The sequence below is a fragment of the Struthio camelus genome, chromosome 3 (assembly GCF_040807025.1).
Source record: "Struthio camelus isolate bStrCam1 chromosome 3, bStrCam1.hap1, whole genome shotgun sequence".
Lineage (NCBI taxonomy): Eukaryota > Metazoa > Chordata > Aves > Struthioniformes > Struthionidae > Struthio > Struthio camelus.
The window spans coordinates 119042707-119055975 of record NC_090944.1 but is presented as its reverse complement, the minus strand read 5'-3'; the positions used below and the strand labels follow the sequence as shown (position 1 = coordinate 119055975).

Below are 13269 nucleotides of genomic sequence, written 5' to 3'. Positions count from 1 at the left end.
CTTTCAACTTTCGTGAGCAGATATTCAGACTAGCCCTCTGGTTTAGGTTGGAAGAGATGCTGCTATTCATGTTTGGGACACACAGACACTGAAGTGTTTATCACTGCTCAAGGGTCAGCATCAAAGAGGAGTGTGTGCACTGGATTTTTCAGGTAAGCAACAACCTGCATTTATCTAAATGATTAATTAAAAAGCAATTCTCAGAATGAAGTTTTAATTTGAGTAGTTATGATTATAGCTTTACTCTTCATATAAAAGGACCTTTTTACAAATGAAACAAAATTTGCATAAGAGCCTGCCGACAGCTTTGATAAAAACAGTTTGTGAAGCAAAATCAATCATGGGGCCTTTTCTCAATTGATCAATAATCGATTTTTGTGATGTCTACTACATCATACTAAGTGTAATAAATAATACCAAGTGTACGTCTAAGACTCTATTGGCTGTGTACATGGTGGTATAATAATTTAAAAGCAGGCAAAATGATCACTTGAAGTGTGTAAATGAGATGGCAGTGGATGTGTACACTTGCGCAGTTCTTCAAATTTGCTAAGAATGCCCACCTTCTTGAGTGAGGTTACAGAAGAAGTAAATGTGACAGTTGTCTGCTGTTTCTTCTAAATGGCTGTCTGAGATGGATGGCCTAAGTTGTCTCAATTCTTAAAGGGTAATTCCTGCATTAAGCACTGAAAAGTATCATCCATATGGTGATAACTTTTGTACTTTTACATCTTTCTAATACATGAGAGAAAAAAAGGAATACTAGTACAGAATCTGCCCTTCACTTCATGCAGTCTCACTAGGAGGCTAAATCCCATTTTCAAAGGTGACTTGGACAGTTAGTCTCAGCAGAGCCTAACTCACTTTTGAAACCTGCATAAATGTTACTTCGATGTTTTGAAAATTTTTGCCCATAGCCACTATATTCTCACAAAAGAGCCAGATCTAACACAGGATTTAAGCAGAGACTGCAGTGCTTCTTTTTCGCCACCTGGACATTGAATAAATGTGGAGCCTACCTGTACGGTACCTGGAATACTGCATACTAAATCTTTACGGAAGATTAAGTGAAGCTATCCCTAATTCCTGCATACTGCTGATCATGATAGGTTCTAAACTGCTCAGTTTGCTGAGAGTGGGGCACAACTGGAAACGCACAGAGATACAACCGTAGTCACTTGAGCACTTCAAAGTAAAATAAATAAGTGTTTTTGGCTCTGTGTGGCCAAGCAGCAGTTATAGCAAGGTAAGAGGTTTCAAGACCGCAATCTTGGAATTAAGTAGAATTCTAAAATTCTCCTTTAGTTTACTTCAGATGCTTAATTTTTCTCACTGACCTTGCTATAAATGCAATATATCTAGTTTGCCTTCATACTAGAGCTATTTTACATCACACTATCAGTTACAAAAGAGCCTTTAAACAGCCTTTAACAAATAATGCACCAGTGTTTCAATTAAACATATTTTATTTCATATTCTTCCCTCTAGAAATGTGGTAAGAATTCATTATGTTCTTGATCGCATTTATGAAACAGGACTATATGGAAAAAGTTTTCTTCCACAAAGATAAGTCTATGGAACTGACTCATATTGCAGTATCGGAAGAGGAGTCTAAGTGTTCATCCAAGAGCTGGAATTCAAATTTGAAATTGCTGATCCACTATCTGTGGTGTGTAACCCGGCCCTGAAAGTAGATTTGGTACCAGAAGAAGGGAAAATGGATAAGGATAATCTGATTGATACAGTACAAGAAGATGCTCAAAAATATTTTCATTAAGATCACTACATAAACAAATGTTCATATGTTCAGAACATACTTTGTGTTTTACATTTTCAACCAAAAGTAGATTCCTCTGCAGAGAGTTATGCTATGTGTATTAGAATGCCTGTACCTTTATAAAAACATAAAGCATAAGCTGGACTTACGCTCTGTAGACATAGATTTGTATAAAATATTAAAATTGTTTTTTAAGTAACAGTGATTGGCATCATTGTAGCATTGCTCTAGGCCCTGATCCCGAGAATATGCATATTGAAATGTATGACTTTTCCATTTCCTAGGTAACTGGCTTTAGTTACGGTCCTTGGCACTGACAGGAGCAGATAGGTGTGCCAATATGCACCTAACTACAGAATCAGAGTGCTAGTTTGGTCCTATGTAGGCAGTTTTCATTGTTTTAGTAATAGATATTTCTAAGTTAGTTTCAGGTCCCACTACCTGAAGCTTAAAAAAGAAAACCTTAAATTACAGATACCTTCTTTGGCTGAAGAAATCCTTGCTCCACACACTGGTGCCCAATCAGTACTACCTTTTATCTCTGCTCTTATTCACTTTCCAAAACATCTGCTCTTGCTCACTACTGAAGACAGCATACAGGGCTGGATCACTTTTGTAGGACCATTCTGATGATCTCATGGTTCTAAGATAGTAATTGCATTCATGCAACGTTTGGTTGTGCCCTCTGGTGGCTAATTTAACATCTGTAATTTTGGTTATTAGTCAGAATGTTTAGCATGTAACAGTGCATAAAATCTTCTGAACAAAGTTTAAATTGTACTGTTATCAAAAAAAAAAAAAATTTGTCAACCATGTTCCCTTTTCCATAATTGATTTACCCTTGAAAATAAGTATTGTTGACAAAATATGCAAGTATATCTCCTTAAAGAAATAGTACATATTGCTGCACATTTACCTTTCATATCAGCTATCTTGGTAGCATTTTATTCTACTTCACCTACTATAGAGTAGTATATTCTTACTGTCTCCTTTTATTTTCTTTCCTTTCTCATTAATCATTCTTGTGTCTCCTTGTTTGTGTCTTTATTTTCATTGTTTTTTTTAAACTCAGTTTTGGTTTCCTATCTTGTTTTTTTACTCCATCTTTTCCTGCCTACCTATGCTCCTTCCATCTAGACCTGTTTCATCCAACTCCAAACTCTTTTTCTTTCTGGGATGCCCAAAGTCCCCCTTTTCTTTCTTGACTTGTTTCTCCTAGGACTCAGTCCTGTAAGATGCTGAGTACTGATCCCAGTCCAGCTGTAACTATTAGGATCTATTCAGCCTTATGAACTCTAAAGTAGTCGCAATGGAGTCATTTTTGCCAGGTGGCTTTCCTTCTGCTCCTAGAGTCATTTTTGCCAGGTGGCTTTCCTTCTGCTCCTATGGAGCCCTCAACATCTGTTAACTGCTGCAGGATGTAACATTGTAAATCATTGCTTTCATTCACACGTTTGACTGTCTCCCCAGTTCTCTGTTTTCTCCACCTTTATCTTTTCTTCAGTAAAAAAATCGGGAAATCAGCTCCTGCTACAATTTATAAAGTTCTCTTATCACATATTTCGGCAATTACGGTATAGTTTTTATAAAAATTTCATGAAAGTAATGTGTCTCTTAAAGATTGTTAACAATGGTCTTGTCTATCTTCATTCCATACACAAAGCAAGGACTCCAAAATATGTTCAAATTCTGTATGAAATTTTGTTCTTGCTTTTTTTCCTGTCATTATCAGTATTGCTGTTTCTTTCCTGCAGTAGAAGAGATGATAGCCAGGAGTTAAATTTAGCCTTATAACATTCCATCTTATTTATAGTTTCATTACATTTGCTATTATCTGTAACCCTTCATATCATTATCCAATAATTAATCATTTTCACCATTTCAGAAGAAACATCATCTGATAAGAAATATTTCAGAGAAAATGTAACTTTGTTTTGGAGTACTTGGACTTTATGAAGTTGACTTTCATTGTCTTGTTTAATCAAATATATGCCTACATGCAGTGATTTTTTTATATCTGCCTTTGGGAAAGGTCAATTATCTGATGAGGAATAAGAACATAACCACAACTTAAAAAGATCAAATATGCAAGTGTAGTGCAAGATGATGAAGTCAAAAGAATGAAAAAACAGACTTTCTAGACAAGAACTGCATGTATGGTAACGATCTAGTAATAAAATTAAGCAAAACGTCTTGTTACTATCTATAGCAAAACTCGTTCTGTCGATGATAAATGCAATGCCATATTTAGAGTCATTTCAGTTTAAAAGAGGAAGCATAGGTCATGGATAAGAACAGTGCTCTGGAAGTGAGATCTCTGGATTCCAGTCTGAAAGGTCATCACTTAGCAGGGATAAGTACTGCAATGTGAATCCTCCTTGTGGATAAAACTTTCAGCATATATAGACTTTTAGTCATCTTAAGAGGTTAGGCAGACTGACTGTGTTTCTCAGTTCAGGTGTTTAATTCTGTTGGCAGTCTACTTTAGGAACTGAAGGCCATCAGTGAATCTGAATCCTAATCTCTCTGAGTATTTGTTCCTCTTCTGGCAAATGTTCTGTCTCAGCAGTTTAATAATAGACTAAAAATGCATCAAGAATTGAATCTGAGGAGTAGTTGACTACCATGGAAATGTGGTCAAGATAGTTATATAGGTATCTTAGTTAGAATATATTTTTAAATATAATCTATTTTCCTAGTCTAATTATGGCTAGCTGTATCAGCAAATACAGCTTGTGGAAGAAGACTTTGCCAATGGCTAGATAGAGGGAAGCGGACAGGAATTTTACTGTCAAAAAATCAGTTTGGGTTTTGCAGCTTAAGTAAATGTAAAAATGCAGCTTAAGCACATTCATTACTATGGGTCAAATTCAGTAAACAACTTCAGTCAACACCAATTCTTGTCTTTTTTTTAGTTACCAAACCAAAATTCAGGTTTTTGTATGGTTGTACTAAGAACAACAAAGACGAAATCATTAACAGTATGTTGCCCAGCATTAGGACTCACATTGCCCTGAACATCTCTGCTTTGCCTCAGATTCATCAAACTGCTCATTGGTCACTCTAACTGATTTATTCCTGCTTCTGTGAGTTCTTTTCAGTGAATTCATCCTCAGTATGTTTCATGTTCATCTTTAGGTCCCTCTTAAACATTCACATATGTCATGTTAGTTGAAGTAAAATGAACAGATTAATATAATGAAAGCCTTTAATTTCTTAGTCCTGAACTTTGTTCATTTTGTTGTTCATTTGCCTTTGAATTCCCCTTTAAGGCATATGGAAAACTTTCTGCATGCCCTGTGTGGTATCAATAAATAAATGATAAAAATAATAAACTTCAAAACAATTCAATGTTACAGTGGATGTGGGAGCAGTCAAATGCTCTAGGTGGCTAGTTCCACAGATCTTTCTCTCATGGGAAAAAGTGATTGTCTTGTGCTTTCCTGACAATATATTTAGTTTTAGTTCAAAGGTTTGCTTCTATATATTGCATGTGTACCCATATAGCTTTGCAGAAACAATTTGTTTCCTAGTTTGCACTATTTTATTTACACAGTTTATGTTTCCAGGTAACAGAGGTACTATTTGTAAAGTTCTGCTTAGCATTTACCACAGGGATATCAAAAAAGATCTAGTATAAGACAACATTTTTCTCTCCTTTTTTCTCTCTCTCACTCCTCAGATATATTACCTGGAAACAAATCTATTTCCCACATTTGGTCTGATAACCAAATGTATGTTTAGGAGTTCTAGATGGTCAAGGCAGTTGAATTTTCCTCCATATCTGCAAAACATTATTGGAGATATTGCATATCACTTTGCTCAGGTCAGCTGACCCATGAAGTAATCCTGCATTTAATATGCTGTGAAATCCGTTTGCTATAGTCAAAAGTCCGAATCCATCATTTAAGCATATGGCTTTGCATGTTCCCAAAAGGTACCCTCAGCATCTGTGCAATGTAACTACACCTTTTCTACATTCAGGGCCCCCCCTACCGCTGTAGATGAAGAATCATTTTCTGCATATAGGTACTATGTCTCTTTCACATTCTAAAATATGCAGCCTCATTTATAATGCATCCTTTGAAATTCAGTGTACAGTATGTTTTATTGTGTTCATTACCTGTTATATTTTCAGTTAAAGCCCTAGCACTTTTAACATTAAGTATTGCTTTTGTACAGCTGATGGGAAATGTTTGGCATCTGTTGGGTTAGATGATAATCATGCCATTGTGTTTTGGGATTGGAAAAAAGGAGAAAAGCTAGCAACAACCAGGTAAGAATACAACTCAGTATGAACGTGCCCTTTGATTACGATTACAATTTTCTGAATAATATCATCCACACATATTACTTTGTTTATAGGAATAAACAGAAGACATATCTGAAAGCAATACAATGTTTCAGAGCTATATATCCATATGAAAAATCTAAGGATCTGCTGCTAATTATGTGGATCCTGTGAAATATTTCTACCAGGAGTTCCCTAGCATTTCTGTTGGGATGGCTACATTGATATTATTTCTCACTTAATAATTTTAAAGCTCAGTTAATACTTTCTCTCACTTTCATTTCCTGATTTAGGGCGTAAGTCATCAGAGATGCCGTATTTTCTGTTATGCACTCAATGGTATGCTGGGTTGCATCTGCTGCTTACTCTTCTAAAAAGAAAAAAAATACTCCCTCTAATATAAATAGATTCTTCAAGGTCTACTGATTTTGCCTTCCTTCTGAATCAGATTTTTTTGAGATATTTGCTCTTGCAATTTGCTCTTGCAGAAAGCTTAACTATTAACCCAGTAGTGCAGAAGGAGCTTTTGCTTCGGCGTTTTGCAATTGCTCGAAGAGACCAATGTTGGGAATATGATTGAATTATAGTTTGCGTGTTTGACTTCTTTTCTTCTAAAATATTGAATTGCAGCAGTTTCTTTATATTAAACGAGTTGTACATGCTGGGAGAGTCAAACAGTTTGGGAGTCTGGTTTGTGTCTTACTCTCGGGCAAATCAAAAGTGACTCTCAGATAAAGATACTTAAATTCTGTAGAACCAATGTAGGCATGGCCTTATGTACCAAAGAGACAAAGAGTTCATTTCATCTACTACCTGCAGCTATTTAACATTTAGCATTTGTCAGTTAGACATTTTTAGTATAACCACTAAAAAATGTCTGCAAAAAATGGTTTTAGTATTGAATGGTGACATGCTCCAGAAGAAATAATAAAATTTTCTACTGGCAGCGCTATTAGTAGTATACCATTATTGAAGAAATAATGATTTTAATTCAAGTGTGTGTGTACCATAAGCTGTATTCACTATATAGTATTGTCTCAGACATCCTTTAAATTGGGTATCAAGATTTTAAATCCTGTTCAAAATTTGCATTGTAGGTCTTCCTTAGCAACACTCTTTTCTGTGTTGTAAAACATGACATTTGAATTTGTTTTCCTGTCCCAGCCTTACTGTGTCTAGACAGATAGTGGTGCAGACTCACAAGCAGAGAAACACCTTATATCTTCCCATGGAGAACCTCTGCGCTTTTAAAAACAAGATAGGGATGGGCTGTAGAGGCTACCTGGCTCATGTTGCTCATGAGAGAGATATAAAATTAAATACTCATGTTTTTGCAGTGTATAATAATATACATACTAAATGTATCTACTATTATTGCTAATCTGTAATTTTAAAAATAGGCAGGGTTTAAAATAAATAAGAGTTAAAAGAGTTAAAAATAAGAGTTTACTGTCTAAAAAGTTCCAATTTATATGATTATTTATTTTTCAGCAGTGCCTCTAGGCCAGTCTCCCATGCTGGTAGGCACAATAGAACAGATATAATAGACAAAAAAATGAGCAGGAGGGTTTGCATCTAAGTTTTAGACATTTTCCCCAAGAAGAATTCATCTAGAAGGTTAAATGAAGCAAACATTCACTATATACAAGCATTTGTTATGTTTATTTTGTAGTTATTTGATAGTTATTTTTTGTGAATATTGTTTTTTCTTAGTGTTCTTAGGGTGAATTACTTCAGCATGACATCTTAGTTTCCCTTTCTTGCCTTCAGAATGTATTTTCATTTATTTCTTTCAATTCCTCACTAGATAAATCATCTATCCTGGCTTTACAAACTTCTGTCTAGTTTCATTAAAATCCTTATTGAGTAAGCATCTGCTTTTAGAATCAAAACACATCTGACTTTCTTTTGCTGCCTTTTCATGCCTTCCATGCTGATACAGTGCTGGTCCTACTTGATCCTAGTAGGGAATCAAGTGTACTTGTACTAGTGGACTGCAATCCCTAGGGGAGCTGAGGGAGGCATTGTCAAATTTATTTACAGTCATCTAAATCAGTGAACATCATGCTGTTCTACTTACTTCATTGTGTAAGGGCAAATGTTCTGTGTCAGTTCCTTGGAACACAAAAGCTACATAGGCTTCCTGTTATCATGGATAAATTTTTCAGTCTTACTATAATGGGAAATTGGAGTGCGAGTGCGTGCCATGCAATCTAGATTTCATGCCTCAGCGCTATTGACGTCCCTCTGCAAATCCAGACTAGCTTCACTGAAGGGTCTCAGGCATGGTCAAGCAGCAGGTCGCAGGCAAGATGCACCTTTTGTCAGCCTGTAGCCTCCTCCTACCTCCCTTTCTCCTCACAGCCCAAACCCATGACCAAATATGTCCCATGAACAGACATGGAAGTTACAGATCTAAAAGGAAGGCATCATGTATCAGGTGGCAGAGGCACTTCTAGCTGTGTGTCAGTGCACTGCCTTAGATGACCGGGGCCGCTTACTCATCCTAGTGCATGGACAGATGTACAGTTGCTGTTTTACAAGGAACATCTGCACCGCGTGCGATTAGTTGGTTTTTGGACTCATGACAGGCACGTTATGATTATGCAGTAGAGGCAATATGCCCTGCCTGAACTGAAAGGCTGGGCAACATTATAGTAAAGTAGAAGAACAGGAAAAGGAAGAACAGCAAAAAGCTGTGCTTCAGATGTCGAAGGTATAAAGTACTGTTTCTTGGCTAGACTGATTTACCAAAAGAGAATGATAAAATCAAGGGGATTATCAGAATCTTGTGATTTTTCAGATCTGGTAAATCTATCAGACAAAAGTTACGTTATGACAGTATAAAACCTGAGAATTCCAGATTTACAATGTTGACAGGAAAAGGTAGTAATTTTTACTTTTGATTTTTTATAAAACACTGAAATAGTAATAATTAGTACTTGCATCTGAGGATGTTTTTTGCAGTAGTGAAACTTAAACTTGCAAATTCCCATAAAGATTTACTCCAAGAAGTATAATTTTGATTACCTGAGAACTAAATTTGAAGATGCATTTGCTGCTGAACAAACTGTTTTCTGAATTATCCTTTTACGATTCATTATTTCAATTATCCTGTTAAAGCACAGTTGCTTAGAGCCTTCACAGTTTTTCTTGACAGAGTATTTTAAATATTTACAAATGGAGTTTTTATCTATTTAAATATTTATTTTGCCCTTTATACCTTGCCTTAATTGCATTGACCTTTGTTGCCTGCCTCTTCAGTATGGCTTAACTGAACTGAAATTCAGTGGGAAACAATTTTTATTCACCACATTTCTGTAGTCTAATTCACATACTATGTGTGCTCAGGTATGTTCTGCAAACTCAGTGGGTTGGACTCCCAAGGCTAAACTCTTTCACATTAGAAGTGTGGCTCAGTCTCTTTTTGTTAGACGGGGTAATGATGACAGAAATAATGTAGGCATGACCTCGGTGACTGGTTTGCCAATCCTCATATTGTTTTACAGCCATATAGAGCCATGTTTGCAGCAAGAGCATGGCAGATGCTGTCATTGGATTCTCATTGTTGGTGTTATACTCAAAAGACTTCTATCTGATAAGTCCGATACCATGGCATGCCTACTTAAAAAGAATGTTTTAAATGTTGAGTCATCCCTTATCTCATGTTTTTTAATTATTATTTTTATTACAGGGGCCATAAAGATAAAATATTTGTAGTGAAGTGTAATCCACATCATGTAGACAAACTAGTCACAGTTGGGATGAAGCACATCAAATTTTGGCAGCAAGCAGGTACTGTACTGAGTATTTTCTACTTAATTTATTTGAGAATTTCTCTGATACAGGGACCTCATGATCTCAGTTTAAGAATTTGTTTTATTTGTAAAGGAATTTTCTAGTTATCAATACTAAAGTGGTCAAAATCTACTTCTGATTCAGCAAATGTCACTATATTCCTTTCTCTTTGGAAGTCCAAATTTCCAGAGCATTGTTTTATTAACTCTAGTAATAGCACTAAGGATTTTCCCTGGATAAACATCTTTGGCTCTCAAAAAACATGAATTCCTGTGACTCACTCAAACAGATTATCACCCTTATTGTGAAAAAGTGAGGTAAGAATTTTAGGGGCTTCTGGTAGGACTAAAAAAGGTTAAAAAGTGCTTAAACATGCTTGAAAGGCACTGCTGGAACTTCAGGTACTGATACAACACTTCTGTAATCCTTTAATTTTTCAAGATAGAACTTTTTTTAGTCATCAGAGAGATATGGAAGCACATGGGTGAAGCTGCCAAAAGGGAAAAACGGGTTTGAGAACAGATCTTTAAAATACTTGCTCGGGCAAAACAAAAGAGAAGTAAAGGACCAGATATTTTGCAGAAATTCGGTTGCAGTGATTTATCCAATAGGCTAAAAATCATGACATGAGATCACAAGAATCAAGATATTAAAGATAATATCGTTTTCATATGACACAAATTTCTAAATAATGAAAAATGAAATGTATAGTTTTCCATTCTTTAAGAACAGTTTAAGGTTCTGAAAATAATAATCAGAATGTTCAGAATGAGAAGATAGCTGTCAGTCTAAATTATTCTGTCATACTGAGAAAGATAGCAGCATTGGTTTCCGACTGAGGATGTTTTTTCTTCAGGGTGGGATTTTTTATTCTTGATGACCATTAATCCTACAAACACTACAGGAGTAAGAAGGTCTCACAGAGCATCTTCTGTGTAAAATTCAGCAAAGGTAGTCAGTACAGGGGCAGCTAAAAATAAAACTCAAGATAACTCATAATTAGAGAGTTTTAAGAAGTTCCCGTACTTATACTACTGTGTTCAAGTGGTTCAGGTGCCCTCAGATTAAAAATTACCATTTTTTCCTGCATTTTTAAATTATGTTTAGGGTATTTTTGTTATAATTAAATATACTTGCATTGGTATTTGCGGAATTCTCTTGCACTCATTTGCAATAAGCAGTCTCTTAATCTCTTTGCAAAGGGATATATTTTGATCTAAATTTTGCTCAGCAGAATTGAGAAAGTAAGCCTGGTGTAAATATGAAATACGTGATGACTGAAGCAAGAGCACTTCTTATATTATTTTGGTACTTGTATACATATTTTTGTCTAAATGCATTCAATTTAATGTGCACACATGGCTACTTCCTCCTTTATGCACCAAAGCAAACAAGTGTGTTTGGCCCAGGATGGTTCTCTGGCAATCTAAATAGGACCAAATCCTGCCATTCATCCTGCAAAACTGCTGTCAGGTTGTCACGTTGCCAGTGTACAACTAATACAAACCTCTGATATCTTTTATGTAGTTGTGGTCACTTCTGAAGAGAAAAAGGGAGGTTGGCAGGCTGTTTTGTGCAGAAGATGTTCTGCCAGCTGTTGTATTAGTTTGTTGGTTCTTCTGTACAGTTCCTCACCAAAGTTCATCAGCTACTCGGAAATAATAATCTGAAGAATACAGCCTGTGCTGCTTTAAGATTGTCATTACTAGATTGACTTTCCTATATTATGTTTTTCTCTTGTGCACTATATTTTCAATATTTCTGTTATCTACTATGTCTTAGGCAACAACAAGAGATAATGGGGTCAAGATATTTACCTTTTAAAGCATTGTGGCTACAAACTGACATATAAAAATGCTTTTGTTTATATTGTAGGTGGAGGCTTTACATCGAAGCGAGGAACATTTGGAAGTAGTGGAAAACTGGAAACTATGATGAGTGTCTCGTATGGGCGAATAGAAGATCTAGTTTTCTCTGGAGCTGCTACTGGAGACATTTATATCTGGAAGGATACTTTGTTGCTTAAGACAGTGAAAGCCCATGACGGACCTGTATTTGCAATGCATGCATTGGATAAGGTATTTGTCATCTTATGTGATCCATTCACCTTGATTATTTTTGTTGCAATACTGTGTTTTAAAAGTGTAGAGCTGTATCATGAATCTCCCAATTAAGTTATTCAGATTTTGTACATGTGCATGTAAGCAATTCATTGTTCTACATTATACTGAGATTAAAAGTGCGTTAGTAAACAAGACTGTAAAAGAAAAACAAGGTGCACTGAATGAAACTGAATGTGACGAAAAACACAAAATGAACATGAATGAATTGTAATATTTAGTAAGTATGTATTCCTAGGCACCAGATTATATGTATTCGTTATGCGAGCAGTAGCTTTGTAACCTCTAAATATGTAGAATCTATTTCTCTCTGTGCTCATGCATTTCATTTTCATGTTTGTAAAACATAGGAGAGTAACAGGTAGCATACATTGCCTCTTCAATCTGATCCCACAAAATGCTTTTGCATTATGAATTTCCACAATATGAACCATGGATTTTTCTTTTATTTACTGTCACTATATCTTAGGCAAGCAAGAATTCAAATATTCAGAGGTTTTGTTTTTCTGAGATAGTTATTCCAGACATCCAAAGTATTTTTCCTTCAGTAGCATCAATATATCCTTAAAAGAAAATGTGGCAAAATATATTATTACTGATATCACATAAGTGATATCGTCACATAAGTTTTTCCACTGGAAATGTGCTGGCAATTTGAAGATGATGATAATGGAATATCAGTTTCAGCTTTAAAATTATAGCTTGAGAAGAAGAATATTAGTTAAAAACATTAAGATTGGATCCCTCTGGCTCAATCCTTTCTGGCACTAACTGATTGCTCCTAGTTTTTCAGTCAATTTTTCTATGTGATCTTGGCACTCCATTTTCTAAACATCTTCCTCACTTATATTATTGCTGGCCTATGATTTATGCTGTGTTTTGCACTCACTTGGCACTGATAAAAAGAATCTACCAAGAGAATTAATCAAAAAATCTCTCCCAATCTTCCCAATCTATTATCAGAGCTAAATTTAAAACATCTGCAAAGTTAGTTGAATTTGGAATATCTGCAGATAACTAACCATTGTCACTTCTAAGGATCTCACATGTACTTTTCCACAGCTTATTTCCCTATGCAGAAAAATGTTGTGGTCCAACATCATTATTTAGAGTAGAATGCACTCTATTTGGTTATAGATCCTTATAAGATAGAACCCTACAAAAACCACTTTCTAAGTCTTCTCCCCTTATAGTTTTGCATCACAGAAATAGGCTCCAATATTTTAAATTGGACACATGAGCAAAGCATGCAGAGGAATTTATACTGCAATTGGACATGTCTT

General features: G+C 35.5%; 1 protein-coding gene across 1 annotated transcript in view; it reads left to right on the top strand.

Annotated features, from left to right (window-relative positions):
• Window positions 1–13269, top strand: part of EML6 (EMAP like 6) — a 159158-nt gene that overhangs the window by 98083 nt on the left and 47806 nt on the right. Inside the window, exons 16-19 of the mRNA XM_068939947.1 lie at window positions 47–152; window positions 5960–6053; window positions 9763–9863; window positions 11742–11944. Coding sequence (XP_068796048.1) covers window positions 47–152; window positions 5960–6053; window positions 9763–9863; window positions 11742–11944 — 504 coding nt within the window. The remainder of the gene's footprint in view (window positions 1–46; window positions 153–5959; window positions 6054–9762; window positions 9864–11741; window positions 11945–13269) is intronic.